This window comes from Nycticebus coucang, chromosome 11 (assembly GCF_027406575.1).
Source record: "Nycticebus coucang isolate mNycCou1 chromosome 11, mNycCou1.pri, whole genome shotgun sequence".
Lineage (NCBI taxonomy): Eukaryota > Metazoa > Chordata > Mammalia > Primates > Lorisidae > Nycticebus > Nycticebus coucang.
In genome coordinates this window covers 84,263,277-84,288,839 of record NC_069790.1, presented here as the reverse complement: position 1 = coordinate 84,288,839, position 25,563 = coordinate 84,263,277, and the positions used below count along the sequence as shown (strand labels likewise).

Here is a 25,563-nt window from a genome sequence, read left to right as displayed (position 1 = left end):
CACTAAACACTTTAATACAAATTTACTTTTATTTAAAATTCTGTATACATATATGAAGTTGCACATTTAGATAAACTTGCTATTTGCTATTTCTTTTCCATGGTCAGAACCCACTGACCCACTTGGAACATGACAAAGTGACAACACACAAATCCAAATTCTAGATTCCAACTCTGTTTTCCATTGTACTGTAGGAAGGACGGAACTCAGCAACAGTGACTCCATAAAGAAACAAGCCCATGATTCTTACCCAGGGAGACATCAGACCTTCCAGGCGTCATGGGGATGTAGGAGAGGAAGAACGCTCTTTGGGAAAAACACCTTTAAATGATTTAGGCACTTCTCGCTAAGTACCCTGTTTCCCTGAAAATAAGACATCCTCCGAAAATAAGACCTACTTAAAGGAAAGATAAGACGTCCCCTGAAAATAAGACCTAGCACGTCTTTGGGAGCACACCTTAAAATAAGACACTGTCTTATTTTTGGGGAAACAGGGTAGATACTTCCGCACCTGTTTTCTACAACAAGGATATCAAACAAACAAGTCTGCAGCTTCTAAGCTACACATGCTGCTTGCACTATAAAATTTTAATCTCAAGTTTAATAATTAAATTTCAATGCATTTTCAAAATGCTTACAACTTCTCATAAAATAAAAATACCTCCTACGGGCAACCAAGCAGCAATACTCTTACAAGTCAGTAACTTGAATCCTAACCATACATTGTTACCTTTTTTTCCACCTAGTTTAATGTTTTCAAATAGACCAATACAGCTGTGTCCCCCTCCCAACCTGGCTTGGTCACTTTGAATTTTGTACCTCAAAGCTATAAATAATGTTTCTTCTATTGGAAAAGAAGCATTTTCAGTGTGAAAAGGTCTTTATTTCAAAATAAAATGCACAAAATCTCATACAGCACATAAAATCAGTGTTACTGCTCTCATAAGGTTAAAGGTAGCAACCTTTCTGGCATATGCTTATTAATCATAAACTCCCAATAGCTGAATTGAATAGCCTTTAAGTGCAGCTGGAGGTCTCAGTCTAATTCTTTTTGTTGATCCCAGTGATGAGATTTAAAAAGCTACAGTCCATTTAAAATTAAAAATACAGCAGCTTTTCTAGAGGAACCAGATCCCAAAAATTGTATCCAGAACTCTTGTCTAAGGTATTAAGTTAAATACTTTGTATAACATTATAATCAATCAGTATTTTTGACAACCAGAATCGAAGAAATTAAACCTTGGCTAATCATTTTTCACATCATGAAATCAAAATTAAACACTACATTTTGACTTCCGTAATAAATAAGTGTATGTTCAGAAATTACAAACATTTTATTCATGTTTACTGATTATAGTTACAGAGAACATTCAATAATCAGAACTCACCATTGGCAATACTGTACATTAAATTATAAGCAATATAACCCATACTACAAAAGTTATCTAAGTTACTCCAAGATAAAAACTGTCTCTAGAGTTTAAATATATTAGAAATAGGAAAAAAATAGAAATTAGAAAATAGTCTTCAAGTCTGAAAATCTAGAAGAATTCTCCAACATCTGCTCTCTTATCTCGACATTTGCTTCGAGCTTTGGTTCGAGCTTTGAAGGCTGCAGAGTTATATAAATGCTGAAATAAAGAAAGGAAAAATACATGATCAGTAAGACTTAAGATATTCTTATAAAATGGGGTAAGGAGGTTAAAAATCACAAAGGAAAGAAATGGACTATTTTGACCCTATAAATATTTGAAGTGTTTATAAAACACACAAAGAACAAGGAAGAAAATGAACAGATAAAATAGCTAACGGCTATTCCATATTAAGAAAATTAACCAAATATGTAAAATACCAAGAAAAGTCCAACCAAAAAAAGTGGAAAAAGGACATCAACATTTAATCTGATCTAAGAAAAATTATGACTCATATGAAAAAGTCCTACCTGGCTATCAATTAAAATAACAAGAAGGAAAGCGATGGGGTACCATTTTCTAATACCAATTTAATAAATGTTTAAAATCACAAAACCCAACGCTGACAAATGGACAATAGCTACATGCCTTCATTCACGGCTGGAGACAATTAAATTTAACAGTAAGTTTGGAAGGTAATTTGGTAGTACATATCAAAAGTCATAAATTTGACCCTGTATTCCATACAGGGAATTTCTTCAAAGAAATAATTCAAAAGAGAAATGCATGTAAAAATAATGACATTTATTAAAAAGCTTTAAAATACCCAACAATTATGTGGTCATAAAACCAATAAAATATTAAGGTTCTATAAAAATATAATTAAACACTTCACACGTACCAAGACAGCTATAATTAAAAATAAAAAGCAAATAATAAACAAGCTTTGTTAAGAATGTGGAGAGACTGGAACAGTCTGGCAGTTCCTCAGAATCACCACACGACCTAACTATTCCACTCCTAGGTAATACCTCCTGAATTTGTATGTCAATGTTCACAGCAGCACTATTCACAAGATCCAAAAGATGGAAACAGCCCAAATATCCCTCAACTGATGAATGGATAAGCAAAACTTTGGTAAATCCATATAATGGAATACTGCTTCTTCCATAAAAAGGAACGAAGCTGGGATACATGCTACAGCAGGGAGGAACCTAGACACCATTACTCTCACCAGCAACAGCCAGACACAAAGGGGCACATGTGGCCTGGGTCCATTCACATGAAACTTCCAGCACAGGGAAATCCACACAGGCAGGGAAGAGGTTAGTGGATGCCACTGACTGGGGGGAGGCAGATGGAAGTGACTGCTAACACGCACAGTGTTTTCTGTGGAGGTGTTGAAAATGTTTGGAACTAGACAGAGGCAACAGATGCACAACATCATGAATTTAATAAAATGCCAGTGAATTATGCTCTTTAAAATAGACTACATTATGTGAATTCCAACTCAATAAAAAAACAAAAATATAATTAAGGATTTTTTTTTTAATTAACAAGTAAAAATGGCATTAATTGCCTTTTTTTTTTGAGATAGAGCCTCACTTTGTCACCCTCGGTAGAGGGCCGTGGTGTCACAGCTCACAGCAACCTTATACTCTTGGCTTAGGCGATTCTCTTGCCTCAGCCTCCCAAGTAGCTGGCACTACAGTTGCCCACCACAACGCTTGGTTATTTTTAGAGGCAAGGTCTTGCTCTGGCTCAGGCTGGTCTTAAACTCAGACAATCCACCCGCCTTGGCCTCCCATTTGCTGGGATTACAGGCATGAGCCACTATGCCTGGTCTGTATTAATTACTATTTAATGTTACAGATTTTCTTTGAATAGCTTCCTCATTTATAAAATGAATCTGGTATTTCACTATGTAAGCTGTTACCTGATATAAAAGCAGCACAGTGTAAACACTTATTCTTAAATATCAAACTCCATAAATAAAAAGAAACAAAAAATAAAAAGTTTCAATGTTAAGATAGTGGGATTATAGGTAGAAAAAAATTGTTAAAGCCCTCCACACTCTAAACACAGTAAAGCTTCTCCACCTTTTTATAGCTATCCTGTGTGTACCATAATGAAAGCTTAAAACTCCATGAGCTAAGTTCCCATCAACAAACAGAACCAAAGCTTTGGTTCCACTATTTGTTGGTGCATTCAGTTCTATTGAAAACATAAACAAAACCTACCCTTTCAAAACGAGAAATCTTCATTGTTTTAAGCGTTGCAGCATCAAGCATCACTGGGGGTCCAAGTTCAAATACATTGCGAAGGAATTCATTTGACTTATGGGAAAGAAAAAGGTGACAAGGCTCAGTATTAAATATTATAGCTCTTTTTCAAAACATAAAGTGACTCTGCTTAGCAGAAGTTGTGTAACCTATAAATATGAACTTAGATCACTAATTCTTTCCAATGGCTTGAAACCAAGGAAGCTATGTCAAGTGATATGCTTTCATACAAAGATACCAGTAACATTCCACAAGAACGACACAATCCAAAGAGAAACAGTTTTGAATTTATTCAATCATACTTTCAATAATAAATTTACAGTTTTCTCACATGTAGAAGCAGTCTGGACAATCAATTAAATTCAAAAGCCAACCAAGTGAGCTGCATTCAGGATTGATCCCTAATTTAAAAACACACTTACAGGAAGGATGTCACTCACCTGCAAGTGGTACTGCATCCCTGACCCAAGAATCTCCTTAAAGGTGTCATAGGTGTGTTTTTTGACCCAGCAATCAATATACATGCGTTCAGGACCAAATTTAACAGTTTCTGTTGGAAAATCCCGTTCCTAGCCAACAGAAGAACCAAAATTATCAAGGGCCCAAAGGGATCTTAAGTAAACACAGTTATTAACCAGACATATAAACATTGAGATAAATGAACAATATGGTTTAATCTGATACTTCCTGACATGTGGACAAACTAAAAATTCCTATCCTTTATTTAAGGGTGTAGAATTTGTCTAGTTGTGTTAGACCCAAAGGCACAACAGAGTTCAAACAAACATTTATTGCAAAAACACGCTGCTGTGAACATTTTAAAATTCCAATGGCATGCAACAAAATGAAAAAAAGGTCTCAGTTGTTTGTGTTGGTCTAGAATGGGAATGGGAAGGTTACAGAACAGTCAGAAAGACAAATTGGTACCCCAAAAAGAAGGTGAACGGATGGGTAGCCGAGATCTAGGGAATAAAGAAGGACAGCACTACCAGCAGCTAGGAGGCTCCAAGAGGTCTCACATTAGGTTTTTTAGAAAATAAAAAGTAACCCTAGGTTTTAAGATTTCAGCACTGGAACAATCCTGCCAGAAGGCCTCTGGAACATATAACCATGGAAATGGGGGTGGGGGTAGGAGTACAGACCAAAAGTAATGTAAATAAAAGTTAATGGAACAAACACAGGATAGAGTTTTTAGGATAAACAAGTCACCCAGAATGGTGGCAGAACCTGCTAAGAAGAAACTGGCTGGTTAACTCTTTGATGAATCATGAAGATTAAGAGTAACCAAGAAGAGAAGGTTGATTGCCACAGGGACAGGAGGAAGGAGGAGATGGAACAAGGGGACTCCAACCACCTTCCCCACATCTACCCAGCTCCCTTCTCACTCAGCAGACACCATAGGTAACGTGAAGAACCTGAAATCTAAAGCTAAGCGGACCTGTCACCATGCCCTGGCTTGTGAGTCTCCCTTGCATGTGAAATGGGCCTATCTCTCCCTATGCCGTATGAGGGTTATTAAAGGTATGATAGAAGGGCGTGTCTGGGAGGTGCACACGGGTTTATACCACTGCCTGGCATCTAATAGCAGCTCAAAAAAACAGAATGCTATTCTTTCAACCTTCTAGAACTCTATTTCCTGCCCACCTGTTAGAGTCATCAGTATCCTTACCTACTCCTCCCTCCTGTAGGTGACAGACCCCCTTATCTCCAATTCAAGGCTAATCCCGATCTTTCATTTACACAGTTTGCCCTACCTGGGGGTTCTGCCAACTGGGGATTGAAAATAGTAAAATAAATTCCATGTACTGAACATGTACAGGCTTTCCCCCCTTGTCATCATCCCCTAAATTGTAGAGTATAACACTGATTTCCATAGCATTTACATTGTATTGGGTGTTATAAGTCATCCAGAGATGATTTAAAGCAAAAGGGAGGGTATGGATAGGTTCTATGCAAATGCTACGCCCTTTTATATCAGGGACTTGAGCTCAGATTTTGGTATCCTCAGGAAGTCCTGGAACCAATCCTCAAGTACTGAGAAACAGACTATATTCACAAATGAAATGCTCCTTTCTCTACTGGCTCCTTCTCCATAAACCATCTCTAGTAAATAAAACAAAACAAACCCTCCCACAATCCAGCACTACATTCCAGCTATCAGCTCTCTTCCTCTGCCCACAACAGCCACCTCATCTTCACTTCCCATTCAGTTTTCAGTCCACTCCAGCCTGGCTTCTCGCCCATCACTCCACTGAAACTGTTCTTATAAAGGCTGCTGGTGCCGGAACTGATAGATCTAACTGCAGCTCTTCACTTTCTCACCTGACCCATCTACAGCAGGTGGCCATGATGAAAGAGCACAGTACAGGGGTTCAAATGTCATCTTTGCTATTTACTGCTCCCTAACTACCCCTTTGGTCCCCATTTTTCATTTAAAAGGAGTTAACTTTATTGCTTAAGAGCTATAATGAAAGTGAAATAAGAAAATGATATGGTAAAGCCTATGATTTTACCTAACATAGTAAATGCTTGCTGATTTAAGGAAGGTGTGAGTTTCAAGAAAGGTTTTAAATGAAAAGAAATAGTGTAGCAGCCACTACCACACCTAACAGGTGTAATCCTCTGTAGCAGCTGAGCAACCTTTGTTTAAAAGACCTAACCAGGAAGCAGGACCCTCCAGAGAAAGCTAGGTTCACAAAAAAAAAAAAAAAAGACAAAAACTCTTAGCAAGGCTCTGAGAACAGGCCTTTCTCATGCAGACGCTCAAAAGCAGAGGCTAGCAGAGAAACAGGAGACCCAGTGGAAAGGGAGGGGAGGTTCTTAAATACTGAGATGAAGAGAAGGAGATAGGGAAGGCCTAAGAGAGTGATCATTACACAACAGGAAAGCAGTAGCTTCCACTGTCAGCAGTTCTGAAGAGTAAACGAAGGGCCTGTGACTGCTGGTGAATGCTGAGATTTCACCCATGTCTTCCTCAGGACAGTCAGTGCTGAGTGCTTGGCTGGCTTTAGCTGAGGAGCTTGTCAATGGAGTGTGCCAGGTCCCAGTGACCCTTTCAATCTATTGGAGATGGGGCCTTGGCATATCAATATAGAAAATCTGAAATCCAGTATATCAGAAAATGTAGGATCTTAATCTAGGAATAGTTTGCAGTTAAGCAAAAGAAACAGCTTGCTTAATTTATGGATATTTGCCACACTGATGAGACCAATTTCAATTCTTAATATTGATATCTGTTCATGTTATGTTTTTTTTAAGATTATATTATTATTAATTTTAGAATCCAGAGTAAATATTAAAATATTGCTATAATGCAATTAGAGTTAGCATTAACCAAAACATTGAGATCCTAGAGGATCTCTTTTATATCCTAGGTTTTGCTGTATCAAAAGCAGATTATTTGGAAATTTTATTTTATTTTTATTTCTTTAAGAGACAAAGTCTTGATCCATCAACCTGTGGTAGCATGTAGTGACAGGATCAAAGCTCACGGTAACAATCAGCTTCTGGGTTCAAGGGATTCTTCTACCCCAACCATGCCTCAGCCTCCAGAGCTGGGGCCACTGGAGCACACCACCACACCTGGCTAATTTTACTTTTCATCTTCCTTATGTTGCCCAGGCAGGTCTATAATTCCTGGCCTTAAGCAATCCACCTGCCTTGGCCTCCCAAGCACTGGGACTATAGGCCTGAGCTACCACACCCAGCCTAAAAGTAAACGATTAAAACGAAAAAAGTTAGGTATGTGAGAATTCGCTGGAACACATTAAAAATGACTTGAGGTGGGGCCTTGGCATTTTAAATTTTCATATACACATCAAATTGAACGATTCTGATGAAAGAACTGCCCTATCAGAGAGAAATAACCTGAGATACTCATTCTGTAAATCCAAGAAATATTTCTTACTTGGCTAACCAAAAATTTGTTAAAGGCTTCAGTATTCTCCACAGTTGAGACTACCCTCACCCTACAGCTCAATTTTGGCCATGCAGTCTAATCCCTGAAGGTTTCTAAATCAATTTATTTGCCATGGAGACTGAAGCAAGTTAGAGGATTACAGAACAAATTCAAGCACCAGAGAATGACCTTCAGTGGCCTTATTAAAATGCTGGGTTTTTTGATTATATTTTGGGTTTTAGCATGTAGCCTTCCTAGAGAGATCACAAAGGTCTCCCCTTAAAGGTAAAGTTAAGTTGGAGACTACTACATATGCATGGGCTAAGCACCACTGCCTTAAGACGTCAGGTACACCAAGGTGAAATACATTACTATCGCTATTTATCTTTTTATTTTTTTAAACCTAAAAAAGTATCTTTATACACTAGCATTACATTTTCCTTTCTTTGAGACAAAAAAAAAAAAGTCTCTACTTAACGTTGTTAAGAACCAGCTAGGTCTTAAAATGAGGAATCACTTTCACTGAAGGTAAAATTTAATCAACAAAATCACCCAACTGTCAAGTTTCAACTTCCAAAACAGTAAAACAGTGGCTAGTCCAGCATTTAAGAGGCCTACCTACCTCCACTGCCCTCAGGACATCTCTGAAAACTGACCGCTGCTTTCTCTTGTCCACTTTGGCCCGGTGTTTATTTCCATCTGTAGCCAATGCCTTAAGCATCTGAGTCAAAGACTCCATATCTTCATAAAAAAAGTCCTGGTCAAGAGAAGCAATTTTATTTCATTAGTTACCGGTTCTCTTTTAGAGCTAACAAAAAACAGCCTACCAGTTGTACAAATACCCAGTTGTACAAAACACAAATCTTCAGGCTATTTAGAGATTTAGGCAAAAATTAATCCAGAAATACTGCCCATAAGATAATATATGACAGCAGAATAGTTAACATTCCCCTTCCAAGTTTATCCAGAAGCATTCAACAAATACCTATTGTGTGCCCCTGTACATAACACATTACTGAGATTTCAAAGTTCAGGAAGTATACCAATACCACTTCTATCCTTTGGCTCCCCAATCCATAAGTGTCAAACACTGAGAATTCCAATTATTCCTGTACCAAAGGTGTAAGCTATCAGTAAAGCATTTTAAAGATTATAATTTCTAATTTATTGTCATATTTCAAATAAGCAACAAAACACATCAGGTGCACAACTTAGGTGATTAAATTATTTAAAGCTAGAAAATGCTCTAATACCTTTAAGGGGAAAGCAACAGAATGTATTACAATTTGCTATGACCTTATACTAAGAGCTTCTTTCATACAGTTAATGTGGCTGTACATTCAATACAACTCTTTATTTGTAGTGTTTTTGTTCCCTAACTACATTGTATAAGCACTGAAAACTAAAAGATGACTCAAACTTATTTAGCTGTCCAAAACTAGAGCAGACACTTCTTACTAAGAAGTCAGAAGATGAGCAATCTCTAATTTAATTACTCATACTTGTTTAACACTTTTTACATTGGAGGTAATAATCATTTTATTTCATTAAAATAAGCAGCTCTTATCTGGACATTCCCCAAGCAATTTACATTATTATTTAATCACAAGAAGTATAAATGTGCCTTAATGTCTAAAATGGAAAGATTTATTACAGTGGTAAAACATAAACTTGAAATTAATGTGACAGATATTCAGCTTTTAAGTACATAAATGTTTTCTTATCAGTATTTTAGAATACGCATTCTTAATTATTTCTCAAATATTTTCTTCCACTGTTTCCATTTAACCTATGTCTGAATTAGAGACAACACCCATTAATAAGATGCAGACTGGGTATTTTTTTTTTTTTTTTTTTTTGTGGAGACAGAGTCTCACTTTATCGCCCTCAGTAGAGTGCCGTGGCATCACACAGCTCACAGCAACCTCCAACTCCTGGGCTTAAGCGATTCTCTTGCCTCAGCCTCCCGAGTAGCTGGGACTACAGGCGCCCGCCACAACGCCCGGCTATATTTTGGTTGCAGTTTGGCCGGGACCGGGTTTGAACCCACCACCCTCGGTATATGGGGCCGGCGCCTTACCGACTGAGCCACAGGCGCCGCTCCCAGAGTGGGTATTAAAACAGACTAAAGTTATACTGACCTCTACATTTAAATTCTAATTAATTTAATCCCATCATAACAAGATGGAGTAGTTTTACTTATAAGAAAGTACATTTTAGGAACTGGCAGTTTCTTATGTATTTTATGGGCTACTTGTTCTGTTATAGTATTCTCAAAAAAGAAAAAAAGATGTATAAGATTAAAAAGCCTACATAGAATAAACCAAAATTGAAGAAAATGTATACATTATCTTAAGAGTGCTGAGAATCCCAGTTCTAAGAACAAATTAAGATAATGTATAAAAATGTACCTCCCAGGGGACAAATGGCTATTATTTGGAGACATTTTTGGACACTGCAAATGGGGGGTGGGGGGGTGAAAGTGTCACCAGCATCAGCAGGTGACAGGGGTGCTGCTAAACATCCTGCAATGCACAGACAGCCCCTAAACTCCCCAACGACAAAAAATTATCCAGACCAAAATATCAATGGTGCCAAAGTTTAGAAATTCTAATGTAATATGATCTTACAATGGAAAAAACTCCATCTAGTTTATAGTTTGTGAATCACTGAGTTCTTTATACTAAAACTAGGGAAAATAAACGTTAAATATTTTGGGGAAAAAATCTCCATCAAGAGGTTGGGCATAAACCCAACAAAAAACCCAAAAAATAACACATAACAAAATAGTCCATAAATAGCATCCAAAAGCCTATTTATTCAAATGTAAGATAATTATACAATAAATATGTTGTAAAACTGTATACTCTTTAAATAATGGCTTTCCATAGATACAACTAAACATCTCAACTCTTATCAATAATGAAAGGGCACCACACAGTCATTACTGCACAGCAGGGTCAGAAGTCCTGGATTAGAATCTTGGATCTTACTACATTAAGTTTGAAAAATTATGTTTCATAATCTGTAAAAAGAGAATATCTACCCTCTCACAAGACGGCTTTAAGGATTAAATAAAAATTGATCCCTCCCCAATTCACTGCAAAGTGCTAAACATTATCTCTAAATGGCTTTATCTGACTCTATTCAAGCACAAAAACTTTTCTTTCAATCCCTGCTAATCAAGGCCGAATATCTTTGTCAAGATATGGAGATGTCTTTACACAAGGTCAGTCGTCCTAGTTAAAACTGCAGGAAACAAGAATGATGAGTTGTCCCTTCTATATAATATGTAACATCCAAGACTTCAACTCCAAGACTTTAACATCCAAGACTTTAACTCCAAGGAGTGTACTGTTAAGTTTTTGGATTCTTTTTTAACCTTGATACACTAGCACTAAACTTCTCGTCAGCTCAAGTGGGTAAAGAAATAGGGAGAATTGGAGGAGGTCTATTTATACTCTCCTATATTATATTCTGTTATATTTTACTAAGTCAGGCTTGGTCCAGCATATCTGTGGCTACTAAGATCCGTAATTCTGCGCACCAACAGTCTGCCTTATTTTATAGTTCCTAAAAGGCCACTAGTAGACAATGGCCAGACTGAAGGAAGGCAATGCTCAACTCAATCAACACTTGAAGAGTTACAGCTAACATTTATACTATATCTAGCATGTATTTCCAGCAACTTTACAAGATAGCTACAAGTATTTTCTCCATTCTAAAGATAAGTACACTGCAGGTATAAAGAAGCTGCTTAACATTATGCAACCAGTAAGCGTGGAAGACAGATCTAAACGGCGGCAGTGTAGCTCCAGAGCCCACTCTCAGCTACTTGGCTATACAGCAAACACATACAGTAAGCTGGGAGAACTCTCACAAAGGAGTAATAATTCCTAACTTCAAATGTGAATAAATAGTTATTAATAATAATATATAACTGACTCATTCTTTAAAATCCAACTTAAAAGTTAGGTCTTCCTAAGTTTTTTCTGTCTCCCAGGCAAAATTCATTGTATCCCTAGATTCCAAGGTTAACAATATCACAAATTAATTTTGTTACCCAATGGCTCTGAATAATTCAATGACACTCACTTGCTGTAAGAACCTGTGTAAATCTGCCTATATATTCCATCAACACTCTATTTTGTTCATTTCTGAATACCCAATATCTATACATACACACAAATGTAAACAACTTATTACTTAAAAAAAAAAAAAGCAAACAAAAATGCTAGGTTCTGTTTTGTAACCCCGTTCATTTTTTATCTTTGGACAAGGATTTAAGTCATATTAAAAAAGGCTGGATGAGTTCTCCTGGCTATCGTGCATGAGTTATTAAATCAGAGAACAAAAGATACATGGGTAGTAATGGATTTCTATTTATACAAATTTAAACAAACACATTCAATATGTACAATTTAAATTGCATTATGACTTCACTTTTAAGATTTCAAAGGAACACCATTTCTAGCCAGTAAAGGAACATAAGATTAAAAATTGGGACATCTGGTTTCTGTGCCTTGAAGTCAAGGAGCCATTAACTAGCTCAATAAAATTAAACTGACTGCTAAATTGAAGTCCAATTTCTCACATAAGGAGAATCATCAGCTACTGATGCATTACCTTACTTATTTTGCCATGCATGTATAATGCATGCTTTTTTGCCCAAATTTTTGAGGGAAAAATTAGGATGCATATTATACATGCATAACACCAATTCCATATCTATATAAATGTTTTTAATTCTTTTATTTATGCTTATATGTCAAACTCTAAAAAGTGATTAATGATATCCGTATGCAAAATCATACCCTGGAACACAATAATGTTTTGTTGAACTTCCACCAACTTGCAAGAAAAGCCCATTATACAAAGTGCAAAAGCAACGGCAGCAGACTTGAAGACCCAGCTTGCTGTGATACCTGGTGGGCCCAACAGCCCACAGTAGCCTTTCAGTGTGTCAGTACACAAGTGCACAAGGGCCCTAATGAAGAAAAAGTAGATGTGGATGCAGTCAGCCAGTGATTTAACACCTTCCGTAAGAATCCAGAAAACGTCCACTGCCCAGGTATGACTGGATGCTAACACGGTGGAATGGTGTTAAGAAAGATGTGGTTGTGAAATACTTTTAAAAATATGGCATCAGCAATGCTAGGGATGAAACTGAGGATGATGAATTTTACCAGGATTGAGGAAAGTGACACTTCAGAAGACACAATAGTCATATAGAAACTGAAGAAGGTGATACTTCTGATACTGACAGTGACAAAGAGCTCTTGGCCTTCTATGATGTGTAAATATCATAAATTTGTTACTGAAACATAAAATTTCTTGCACCATAATGTTAAAAAAAAGTGCTAAAATTCCTTTGTAAAAAACAACAACAACAACAAGCATTTCTAAATATAAACAAAAATTTGAATTAAAAGTTTTTTTTTCCCTGAAAGTTGGGGGGGGGCGTGGGTGCACATTACATATGGGAGGACACTATCCATGGCAAAATACAGTACTTCTCATTTCTACCTGCTATACTTCAAACAAAGCACGGGAGAGGAGAGGTTGGACACAGACATATAAATTTTCACACATATTAATTTTAAGAATAAACATTTTTTAAAAATAGGCCTAGAATGAAATGTGAATGACTAAATATGGCAGGCAACCCAGAACACAGTATTAATCCTATTTAGAATGATTCACTTTTAAATAACTTCTTTAATTACAGAATAATTTTCATTTTGGAAATACAGTCTTTCTCCTTAGATTAAAAACATCTATTGTTTGTTCTATACAAACAATAGAAAAATTAGCTGAGCCTGGTGGCACGCATCTGTAAGTCCCAGCTACTTAAGAGGCTGAAGCAGGAGGATCACTCCAGCCTAGGAGGTGGATCCAGGTTGCAGTGAACTAGAATGCATCACTGCATTCTAGCCAGGGTAACAGAGTGAGACTCTGTCTCAAAAATAAACAAACTGAAACAAAAAGCATCTAGCAATTAACTCAAGGTTAGCAATAACATCTCCTATTTAATTATCCATTAATATCTCCTATTTAATTACCTATTTCCCATATATTTGCCTTTTCTTACTAGATCCTTCTTGTATTTATCGTTATAAAGACCGTAAATGCCTACGGATTTAGTGAAGGCAGTAAAAGCTTCTCCTCAATTCTAAATATCAGCACACTATTTAAATCACTTACCTAAGAACAAATTTTCCCTTACAATGGTAAAACCTGAGGCATTCCTTTCTTTTAGCAATCCTTAGAATAGAGATTACAAACTAGAATCACCAAATGTCCCAGTTTGCCTGAGATAAAAGGCTTCCCCAGAACACAAGACTTCCAGTGCTAAACCTGAAACAGTACTAAGCAAACTGGGTCAGCTGACTGAACTATCACAAATTTTAATACCTTCGGGAGCCAAGCAGTGGTAACACATCGTGAGTACACAGTGAACTAAAAAGCACACGCCCCAGACTAAAGGGCAATGTCTGTTTCCATCTTAGGCTTAGAGAAGTTAAATAATAGACTAAACTCATCTCATTCCAACACTATGCTGACTTCATATTTTATTCATTTGTCTGATATTTACCATAAAGCACCACATGCCTGAATCACCTAAATCCACGCAGTTCTACACATATTATACTAGATGAAACTCTCTTCATGAGTAGCAAAACATCTCTAAACTTCAGTTCTACACAAAGTACAAATTAAGTCTAATGAACTAAACTCAAATACTGTTCTACCAACCCCTACCGGTTTATGAGCTGAGTATTTGAAGTATTACATTGCCACGGCCCTGCCAAGAAGTAGGGAAATCAATCACCCAGTTCTCAAGTTGGCCATGCTCCAAAGTTATTATCCAATTCTTAATTGCAAAGGTAATGATGGAATAATGGTACTTGGAACACAAACTTTATCCTTTGCCAATGAGATACTTACACTCTCCATTCCCCTGGCCAATTCAAAAAGAAGTGCCAAAGATTCACCAGCAGCTATTCTCATGTTTACATCATCACAAGAGAGGAGGCTTGGAAGTTTATGGAAGTGCCTAGAAGACAGTCATTACTGTGTGAATGCAACCAATTATGTCAACTAAATGTTGCTTTCATAGAATATAAAAGAAAAATACATACATCTCAAGCTTTTTCTTCACTTCATTGATTGGGCATATGGTCAGTAACAGCGTCCATGCCAAAAGCGAGCTGATATGAAGCACTGTATTAGGGGTGCTGCAAATCACATTAGCGTCTTTCTCTTTGAGATAGGACTTGGTGAATATATTTTCTAAACATTCCAGAGTTGAATATAGCTCCTAAAGCATAAGAATATGAAGTAAGATAACCATCTTAAATTAGAAGTAACAGCAGACAGCTGGAGTCAAAGGTGTTCTACTTACAGTAATGTCATCTGTGGCAATAAAACAGCAAACACCAAAGCAAGTTGCACACTAAAAAAAAACAAAAAATACATAGACATTAATGACTATAATTTTCTTATTAACTCTGTATCTTCCTGCTTTTATAATTCAATGTGAAAATTTTCTCAACCACATGACTATATTAGGTGCCAAGCATAGTATATGAAAGAAAGAGTATTAGTGTAAGAGTCAAAGAAAGTGGGTTTCAGCCCCAGCTCTGCTATCTTGGGTCTTCTTTTATTAATCTATAAAACTAAAGAGGATAGTTAGCATGCGCAAGTGAATTACATAATTTCTAAAACCATCCTAGCTCCATGGTCTGAATTAAATTATTTTCCTTACTCCACATGAGTAAAACATTTTGAAAGGGTGAACTACCTCTTCACTGTTTCCTTTTTGTATGCAACACAGGTGCCTAGTACATTATTTCAAACTTCAACTATAATGCAAAGACAGAGACAAAGTTTAGACATTTGAGATAAAGGCCACTCTACTAAAAACCTTTAAGACATATTAAGATTGTTATTAGTTTTTAAGCTTTTAAACCATTTATATCCCTTTTGCTTTATGAAGAGTCCACTATAAAAATTTCCACATGAAATTTGCTTCTAAGAATTAAGCAGAAACCACAGAAAATTTAAATAATTATCCTCAAACTTCCCACCTAAAGAAGCAGCTCATTAATTCATTGAGCTGCTTCATTCATTCATTCATTCATTCCACTAATTTTGGAATATGATGTTAAGAGGTTGGGAATCCTTTAATTGCCTTTTGTTGGAAGAAAAAAGGGCTAAACAAGCGAGTACAACAATATAAGATTACAAAGGTAAAGCCTACCTAACAAAACAAACCCAGAACACAATACTTATACGAAATCTGTTTGTAACACAAACATAAACAGGAGCCATTAATTCTCAGAACATTTCCTTTAACAAATCAACCTGTGTGAAAACAGGATTTGTAACCTGAGATGTTAGTACTCTCCATTTCCCTCTTCCCTCTATCTTTTTATTCCTTCGTGTTCCAAGTAGCACTAAAGCTTTACGTTTTTAAAGTCACCTTTGGTAGGCCCAGGTTTCAGCTAGTTTTTTTCTAGGTACTATCAGGACACTTGCAATATTAAATCTGCTTGATGCCACTATTTGATTTGCAACATTTCACCCTGAGAGAAATTGGACATTGTTAAAATTAAAAGGTGGTATAAGCATTAAAAGAAATTTTCGAGGCCAGGCACAGTGACTCACACCTGTAATCCTAGCACTCTGGGAGGCCAAGGCAGGAAGGTCACTTGAACTTAGGAGTTTGAGACCAGCCAAAGCAAAGCAAGATCCTGTCTCTACTAAAAATAGAAAAATTAGCCAGGCTTGGTGATGGGTGCCTGTAGTCATAACTACTCAGAAAGCTGAGGCAAAGGGATCACTTGAGCCCAGGAGTTTGAGATTGTTGAGAGCTAGCTGAGACTATGGCACTCCAGCCTGGGCAAAAGTAAAAATCTACCTTAAAAAAAAAAAAAAGAAAGAAATTTTAATCCATAATCTTTTCTCCTCAGTAAACAGCTAAAGCAAGGCTACATCTCTCCCAGCTTCCATATAGTTGGTAAACCAAGGACCTGGCTCCAGAAATGATATGCTCTGCCCTGAGACTGTCACATAGCTACCTTACATGCCATGAGGAAAGGAACTAGAGGTGGGCAGAGCCATAGGATGGAGGCCTGGGATTCTAGCCAACTTGCATTGGGTGGTGATAGAAGAAATAAACTTTTACAAAGCCACCAAGATTTTAGGGATTAACTGATTAACTAATTAATAATGTCCGTTAACTTAATACTAAAGAAGCTAATTTGAATAATCAATATTAAAAATATTAAAATGTTTCAAACGTAAACTGGTTCACTTGTTAAAAACAACTTAAGATTCGTATATTATTTTCCATATCCACTGAGACCACCTCAGATGTTTCTGTGATACAGCAAAACAAGTTCATGTGATCATTTAAATCCCTTATTAGCACACCCCAAACAAAAGAACTCAACTCAAAATCTAAAGTCAAGTGTCGTAAGTGGTTAACTATCTAACAATTAGTAAATGAAAGCTTTCTCAAAACCCAAAACTAGGTCGATATTTCACAAGTCAGAGTTTCAGAGTTTTCTATATCTATTCAAATCTACCCATGTAAATATAGCATTCATCTTTTCATACAGACTACTGGCTGCAATAGTAGCCACCTTCCACAGAAAAGATTATAACGTTTCTTAGAATAAAAAATAACCATCCAATAAACATTAAGTATCCAGATCATTAAGGTCCAATCAAAATTATTCTACAATCATCCTGAATAACTCAATATAATATTTAATAGTATATAACTTTTCATTTCAAAGGTATAAAAATTTGCTATGTATGGGATACTCTTTAAATCTCAGAGAAACTTAAAGAGAACAACTATCACATTATGTTTACTCATGAAAACTGAAAGACATGAGAATAAAATACTAATAAAAACTTGCTATTTCCAAAAATGCAAAAAAAAAAAAAAAAAAAAACCAGAAAAGAAAAAGAAACCTGTATTCCTAGTAATAGTCATCGGAATGTCTGGGTCTCATAACTGAACAAACCCATAAATTCAAAAATCTTATACTTACAGTTTGTCTAGTCTGAATATTAGCTGTCCCATCACAAATAATTTTCTTTAAGACTGGTCCAAGAGTTTTTAAAACCTCTTCACTCTCAATCCCAGGGCCCAGCTGAATACAAAGAACAGATGCTAATGCAGCAGCTGCACGCTGTTCGTCACTCTTCCCTACAGAAGACAAGATGCTTGTCTGTGACAAAGTCTCTTCAGTGGACTGCTTCATTAAGACAGCAATTTCCCAAACGTGTTCAATTACAGAATAGCAACTACCATTTTTGAAACCCAATTATTATGCTCCAGGCTGAGAAATAAGTTGTAAACTTAGGTTAAAGAACTCAAACTTTAGAGACAGAACTCTCATTCAAATCCTAGATGCCACTTACTGCCTACACCACCACCAATTTATTACTTTGATTCTCTAAACAGCTTTCCTCAGCTGTAAAATGGGGATTAATATCTATCTTAAGGGAGTACTGTAATAATTCAACTAAGTAATGTTTTGAGCCAATTTCTGTCTTCCAACTCCTTAACGTACTCACATAAATATAGAGCTCAAGTAACCCTTAAATTAACCCTCCTGAGCATTTCAGATGTACATACGCCATGAAGTAAACCAGCAGAGTTTCCCCCAAAACGTTTTTTTTTTTTTTTTTTGTAGAGACAGAGTCTCACTTTATGGCCCCCGGTAGAGTGCCGTGGCCTCACACAGCTCACAGCAACCTCCAACTCCTGAGCTTAAGCGATTCTCTTGCCTCAGCCTCCCGAGTAGCTGGGACTACAGGTGCCTGCCACAACGCCTGGCTATTTTTTGGTTGCAGTTTGGCTGGGGCTGGGTTTGAACCCACCACCCTCGGTATATGGGGCTGGCGCCTTACCGACTGAGCCACAGGTGCCACCCTCCCCAAAACATTTTTTTACATAAATAAGGAATTAAAAATAAACAGTTCTTTAAAACCATATAAAATAGATTCATATGAAAGTAAATGTAAGTTAACTCTTGACAACTGTACACACCAAAGGGTTTGGGCAAATACTGAACTTAAATTATTACCTGATTAAATTTTAAATTTATAAAATATGCAGGCTAGAATAGAATTTCTAAAGGTAACCTAATCCAACCCACTATTAAAGACACCAGTTTCAATGTAAAATATCTTTAACAAAGCAATTGTGGTTATCATTAAAAGTTTCTCTGCTATCAACTATACTGGTAACAATGCAATGTAAGCTTAGGCCCAGCTCGTTTTTCTAAGGCCTTGCCTAAGAAAAATGAACTAGATTTGAGCACTGGTTTCATTCATGGCAAAATTTTCACCCTCAGCCAAATGAGAAAAGTTAAGGACATAAAGCTAGGTACATTCAAATTCTATTCTGGAGTAGAATATAATTATTTTCATAATCTTCTGACCTGGCCAAAGAAGTACTCTGGCAAACACAAATCTTTTTAATGTTGATAGTTCCTGAAATTCAAAGTCTAGTAACACTAGACTTTAGGGTATGGTCATACTATCTTTAAATTCTCCCTTTATTCTTAAAAGTTCTATCATTATAACAATATGAATTCCAGAATTTCTACTACGTAAGTTCTAGAATTCAAATATTCCAAGGGCTAGATCCTGAAAATGATGTCATCTACAGGTACTATCAATCTTTTAAACATGTGCAAGGAAAAATGTTTTAGATTGGCAGTTCTCAACCTGTGGGTCACGACCCAGGGAACTGAATTAAAGGGTCACGGCATTAGGAAGGTTGAGAACCACTGTATTAGATGATTAGGTTGGTTTTTCAATTTTTGAAAAATGAAGTAAGATGGCTTCTTTAATAAAAGTTTTTGTTGACGTCTGACACACGCTTTCAATCCTTTCTCATATAACAAGAGGAAAGCAATCGCCTCTCCTGATACAACAAAGGATATAACAATCCATCCCAATCCTTCCTAGTTTTAAGCTACTTATACAAAGTTTCTAACAAGTTTCATTTCTGGTTACAAGCATGATGCATTCCCTATTAGAAAGTCTACAAGTATCATTAACCAATGGCAATAACCAATTAACCATGTTACCAATGTTAATTACATTACTGCTGTAAAAAGAGTAGCTAATTCTTTCTGTGCCTGTGACTCAAAAATAAGGGCATTACCTTTTTTCAAGCAGCGTTCAATGCTATCAGTTAAAGTCATTCTTCTTTCCAGAATAAATTCATAAAGCATTTTTGAGGCCAATGCATTTTTAATACCTTCAAGAGCTGCCTGCCTTGTCTTCGCACTATTAAAAACACAACGTAAGAGAAAGAAGATGCAGTTGGCGTGCACAATCAATGACACTGTAACATCTAACTTAATTTCCTTCTAAGCTTTTTCTACCTATAGACTTTTTAAATCTAATTATCATCAAGCTCTAACCATTTTTCAAAAATACAATTTTCATCTACAATGCGTTGTACAAAACACTTTCACAGCCTTTTTATTAATTCAATAGCCACCAATTTAAATGACTACATAGTATTTTATAGTTTCAATGTACATGTTCGCCTATATTATACATTTAACTAAACTCACACTTTTTTTTAATACTACCAAAGTCTAGAATTAACGTTTGCATCTTTTGGGCTTTTTAATTCCATTTGCTTTAGTTAGTTCTAGAGCTACAATGAAGAAAGAAAACAATTTAGCTTTTGACATTTTTTTCATGTCTATAACAAAACTAATGAACAAGCAGCTTAAGGCAAAATTTAGCTGCCATTTCTGTTCTTTTTTTTTTTTTGCAGTTTTGGCTGGGGCTGGGCTTGAACCCACCACCCCCGGTATATGAGGCCAGTGCCCTACTCCGTGAGCCACAGGCACTGCCCTTAGCTGTCATTTCTAATCGAAGAGTAACTTTTAATTCAACAAATCCATTTCTATCATAATCAAATACAGATATGTATGTGTTATTATGCTAGAATGACTAATCTGAGTCGATCTAAATTCCAGTAACATGCTATTAGCCGCATTAAAAGTTAAAAGAAACAAGAAACAGTAAATCACCCAAAGTAAACAAATCAAGCTTTTGAAAAACTATATTGCTGTATCATAGAACTGGTACATCAGAGAATCTAGCTGTTTAGGTTCACCCACAATGGAGCATTTCCAGTATTTCCTACCTCTTATCCAGGGTTAGGTCAATTAATCCCTTCAACTTGTACTCTAAGTCTTCTTGAGTTCCTTCCTCATCCAGGACTTCTGGTCCTAAGAAATAATATAAAACAATCACTATAATTTAAGTTATGGGAACAAGTAACAGTATACCTTAGCTATAAGAATTCCTCCATCTACAATATCCTTTTATCTAAGGTTGCAAATTTAAATTTGACTCATACCATCTTCAGCAAAACTGGAAGGATCACTGTAACCACTGCAATGGCTCATTGTTTCAATCGATGCATCTTCATCGCTAAAAGGTTGAACATTTCGATGCTGGCCACCTAAGAGGTAAAAAAGGAAAGAAGCAGATTAGTTTATTGCCATATATACCAATTATTTAACTTGGGAATTTTTTAATTTACCTAAGTGAAATTCAACAATAAAGACACCTACCTATCTTTTAAAAAGAGGTAACTGGGTTCGGCACCCGTAGCTCAGTGGTTAGGGTGCTGGCCACATACACTGGAGCTGATGGGTTTGATACCAGCCTGGGCCTGCTAAACAACAATGCCAACTACAACAAAAAAATAGCCGGATGTTGTGGCAGACACCTGTAGTCCCAGCTACTTGGGAGGATGAGGCAAGAGAATTGCTTAAGCCCAAGAGTTTGAGGTTGCTGTGAGTTGTGATGTCACAGCACTCTACCAAGGGTGACAAAATGAGACTCTGTCTGAAAGAGAGAAAAAAAAAAAAAGAACTACAGGCAGACCCCAAGTTATTAACATGGGACTTATAACAACTTGCACTTACAAAGAAGGCTATCACAGGTAATAGGTAATTGTACCTGTTTCAACTCACAAATTCAACTGAGAATAAACCTACAGAACCATATCTCATTCATAATGCAGTGACTGCTTACATATCACAGAAGAAAATACTTAAATATTCCTATAAGAAGTCAATTCACCTAATACGTACTTCAGCACACCAATGATGTACAATATACAGCAACTTCAGAAAAAGACAATCATCTAATAGTTTTGATACAAAAACTGATGAGATGAAGAAATTACTTGTAAGCTATGACTTCAATAATGATCCAGAAATAATTATGTCATCATTATATGAGTAAGACAAATATATTTTCCAGTGAGAGTGACTTGGCTTAGCAAACATAAGCTGGGGATGGGTTTAGGTTATACGTATCTTATACTAAAGGTAATTAAGGAGTTAAGAAGAGTAGCTGTGACATAAGTTTTCATGTTTGACATAGTACAAAAGCCTGTCAGATAAATTATAATATCTTTAAGGGAAAGCTTCCTATATATCTAAGAGTTTAAAAACACCAATGCTGTTACCAAAAAAAAAAAAAAAATTTTCTGAAACTAGAAATCTTTCTCTTAACTTCATTAAACTTAAGAAATGCATAATCACTTACAGATTGTGTATTAATGAAAGGATTGCCCAGGCATGAATTACGCCATAACTGACCTTGAGTCCCTGATTTACTCTGAACCCATTTCCGTCATCCATAACATTAAAGATTGCACCAAATACATAATATCGCTAGATCCCTACTTTCAAAAAAGTCATTTAACTACCTTAAGTATTTTTTAAATCCTCTTAGTGTTTTTTTTTTTTAAGTTTAAGCCTCTTAGTGTTTTTTTTTTTTCTTTTAATGGGGCTTGTCCTTTTTCTTTTTTTTTTAATCAAAACAGAATTTAGCAAATGTTTTAGTTAATAGAGCAGACACGTGGCCTTCAAATTTGCTTGCTTAATGCCAAAGTAGTAAAGCATAAAGATTAAGTAATGAAGCTAAAATCCAAAAATCTTAGAGTGCTTAGAAAGGAATAAACAAAGATCTATGACATCATACTTTATTTCAGAATTTATGATTTGAAGTCATGACCAGTAGCTAAGTGTCATCTAATTAATCTTGCCAACTTTTTTCCACAAATCAATTCACATTTTTTATTTTTCCTATTCAGCCTAAGAGTATTCCTATGCAGCTCTTACTCTGCTCCCTTTCCTTTATCAGTCTTAATAATTTCTTTCCAAGATTCAAGGCAAACGGGTTAAAAAAAAAAAAAAAAAGAAAGAACTCTATAGGAATGCCTGATATCCAGGTCTAACTTACCTTCCCAGTAGTGATCCTAAGTACCATTAAAGAGATGGCACTCTGGACACATAAAGTCCTTATTTCTAGAGGGCTTACTAATAAGGTTTTCTTCTTTCTTAAAAATGCTCTCTTGAAATTCAGTACTATGACATAGGCATGCACATCTGTAAGGGGTAAATTTTATTAGCTTTCTAGAACTCTCCTGTAACTTAAAAAATAAAGAATTTTAATGAAAAACCTATCAAGGTGAGAAAGAGAAGTTGGTTATCTCTTTGGTTATATAGTGAAGACCTCATTTGAATCCCATTTCTTCTAGATGTCATTTAAAAATACCAGTAAGGGAAGTGGCTTCTAAGTAAGAAAAGTCTGTGACAATTTTCCATCTCTTCTACTTAACTACTATTTATTCATTATTTATTGAATAAGTAAAACATTCACATGGGACCAAGTTAAAGTTCCAAAAAAGTAAATCTTACCCACATGACTTCCCCCAGTTCCAGGTACAGGCAACTGCAGTTAAGTTCTAGCGTCAATCTCCAAATGTCTCAAAAGTATGTATAGTTTATAAACTAATCAAAGAATTCTTTCCCATTTGCTTATACATACAAAAACATCAGTAAATACTTGTATATGCTAAAATTGAGTGTTCAAATAAACTTTTTCTACCAAAAATAAATAAAAAGGCAGCGGTAGTAAGGCCAATTAAAGGTCACAAATGAGCCTGGAGGCAAAACGTGAAAGGCAACCTACACAGCCACCAGAGGTCTGCTCAGGTACAAGAAAGGCTTGCTCTGAGGCTCCAAAAGGGAATAAAATCTCGTGTGACTTAAACAGGCCCTTACTAAATGACTTCAGTTGGCCGCTTCTCCATTATTACCACTTCATCAACAAAAGGTAAACTTAAAGAACAAAATAGACATCTTCTAGACAGAATTCAAATGTTTACTCTAGGTGAGGAAAAGACCCAAAGAGGTTAAGAAGTATCCTCAATCCACACAAAAGCACTGGATGCCACAACAAACTACATATTTTACATCTTGATGAAGAATGAATTTCAGGAACATAGCGTTCAAAATAAAGAGTTATCTAAAGAAAAGGGAAAAGTTGCTTTTATAATAATCTATTACTATGGTTAATGATTAAATGTTTAATACATGATAAGTTTTCATGCTGCCCAAAGTGCTACAGGAAAGTTTTTTAAATGCCAGTTTCCAATCTTTAACAAGGTAAGTGGTATATTTACCTTTCTATTAAACAAAGGCATATTATTCTGAAGGGCAAAGAGTGGCAACTGTGTCAACAAACATTTAATGGCTAACAGCGCTGAGATGGTAACGTTTGAGGATATGCCAACATTTATAACTCCTTCTCAACAACAAAAAACTACTAAATGACTCTACCCAGTTTGTTTACTACTCGTTACAGTTTTGTGTGATCTGTCACAGAAGGACGTTCCGATTAGTCTTTTTTCTTAACTACATGGTCAATAAGTAAAGAACCGTAAATTGAGTTAAGCGCCTACCTATCCAGGAAAACCTTCCGCTTTGAAACAAAGTACACAAAACCCCTAAACTTTTAGCCAATTGCAACCCGAGCTCCTCATCACCCTGCCTATCCAGGACTGGCTACAAAGAACACATAGTGTGCAGCACAAAGGAGAACACGTTTTCTCCCCCGGAGAGTGGGAGGTCGCCTCGGCCGGTCGCAGTGGGGCAGGGATTGCGCAGCTTCTGCAGGTGCCAGTTAGGGGCAAGGAGCAGAGCTTAGGGTGGAGCAGTAGCCCCCGGCGTCCTACCGGGTGGACACACGCGACGCGGTAGAAGGCAGCAGAATGAGAAGCCTTCCAGACGCCTGTGCGTCACCCCGGACCCATCACGCGAAACCGAGGCCGCGTGACGGAAGGGCCCGTCCAAAGCCGCCGGACGTTTGGCATTCCTGAGAACTCCATGTTGGAGCGGGGGAATCAGAGGCGGCCAGGGTCAGCACGGACACAACTCCCACCCTTCGCCAGGGAGCGCTCTGGAGAAGTCGCAGCAGCCTCTGAGGATGGCTCCCGATCACCCTCTATCCCGGCACTCATGCCCAAGGACCCACTCCTCCCTGTCCCCAAGGCCGGTGCTCCGGAGTCCGGTTCGCGTGCCAGACCCAAATCGCGCGAGGACGGCGCCCAGGGCACGCTGGGAACTGTAGTTTAATCCCCAACCACGTACCCGGGGGACGCAGGCGTGTACCGGCGAGAAGAACTACAACTCCCACCGTGAGACTCGGGAGACTAGCCGGCCCGCCGGCAACCGGACGCCGGCACTGGGGGATAGCCCTTACCTGCTGTCGCCGCCGCCGCTGCTGCTGCTGCCCCTGAGCCGTCGCCGCCACCACTGCCACCGCGGTGGGGAGTGTTCCGCTTCTTATTCTTCGGCATCGTGGGACGCCCGGTGCCGCCTAAACTCGGAGGTTAGCGAGGATCAGCCGATGGAGCTGCACTTTTTACTTGTGCGTCTGTGCGGCGGCCGGCTGAGAGACGAGTCTTCGGTTAACAACAGAGGCGAGAAGCGGCGAGGATAAGAGTGGGCAGTGGCGGCAGCAGAGATCCCCGTGAAGAGCTGTGATCGGAAACGATACATGTTTCTCTTTAGCGCGGGAGCTAAGGCGGGGCAGGCGAGGCCACGACGCCTTA

At 37.3% G+C, this 25,563-nt stretch overlaps 1 protein-coding gene and 1 long non-coding RNA gene across 3 annotated transcripts; both read right to left on the bottom strand.

The window, feature by feature from the left end:
- Window positions 1-861: 861 nt before the first annotated feature.
- IFRD1 (interferon related developmental regulator 1) lies at window positions 862-25,563 on the bottom strand. Of its 2 annotated transcripts, none has more exons than XM_053608974.1 (12): window positions 25,212-25,563; window positions 21,007-21,111; window positions 20,791-20,875; window positions 19,789-19,913; window positions 17,660-17,817; window positions 14,998-15,048; window positions 14,735-14,913; window positions 14,541-14,649; window positions 8,215-8,349; window positions 4,135-4,263; window positions 3,653-3,748; window positions 862-1,631 (listed from the first exon to the last, which is right to left on the bottom strand). In XM_053608974.1, exons 1-12 carry the CDS (start codon window positions 25,306-25,308, stop codon window positions 1,542-1,544), a joined length of 1,359 nt encoding a protein of 452 aa, XP_053464949.1. In that variant the 5' UTR covers window positions 25,309-25,563; the 3' UTR covers window positions 862-1,541. The 2 variants fall into 2 exon arrangements, with proteins under 2 accessions (XP_053464949.1, XP_053464950.1); XM_053608975.1 differs by lacking the exon at window positions 25,212-25,563 and adding an exon at window positions 21,224-21,358.
- LOC128598515 (uncharacterized) lies at window positions 25,352-25,510 on the bottom strand. The gene has a single exon (XR_008383640.1). It is a non-coding gene; the product is annotated as an uncharacterized LOC128598515 (long non-coding RNA).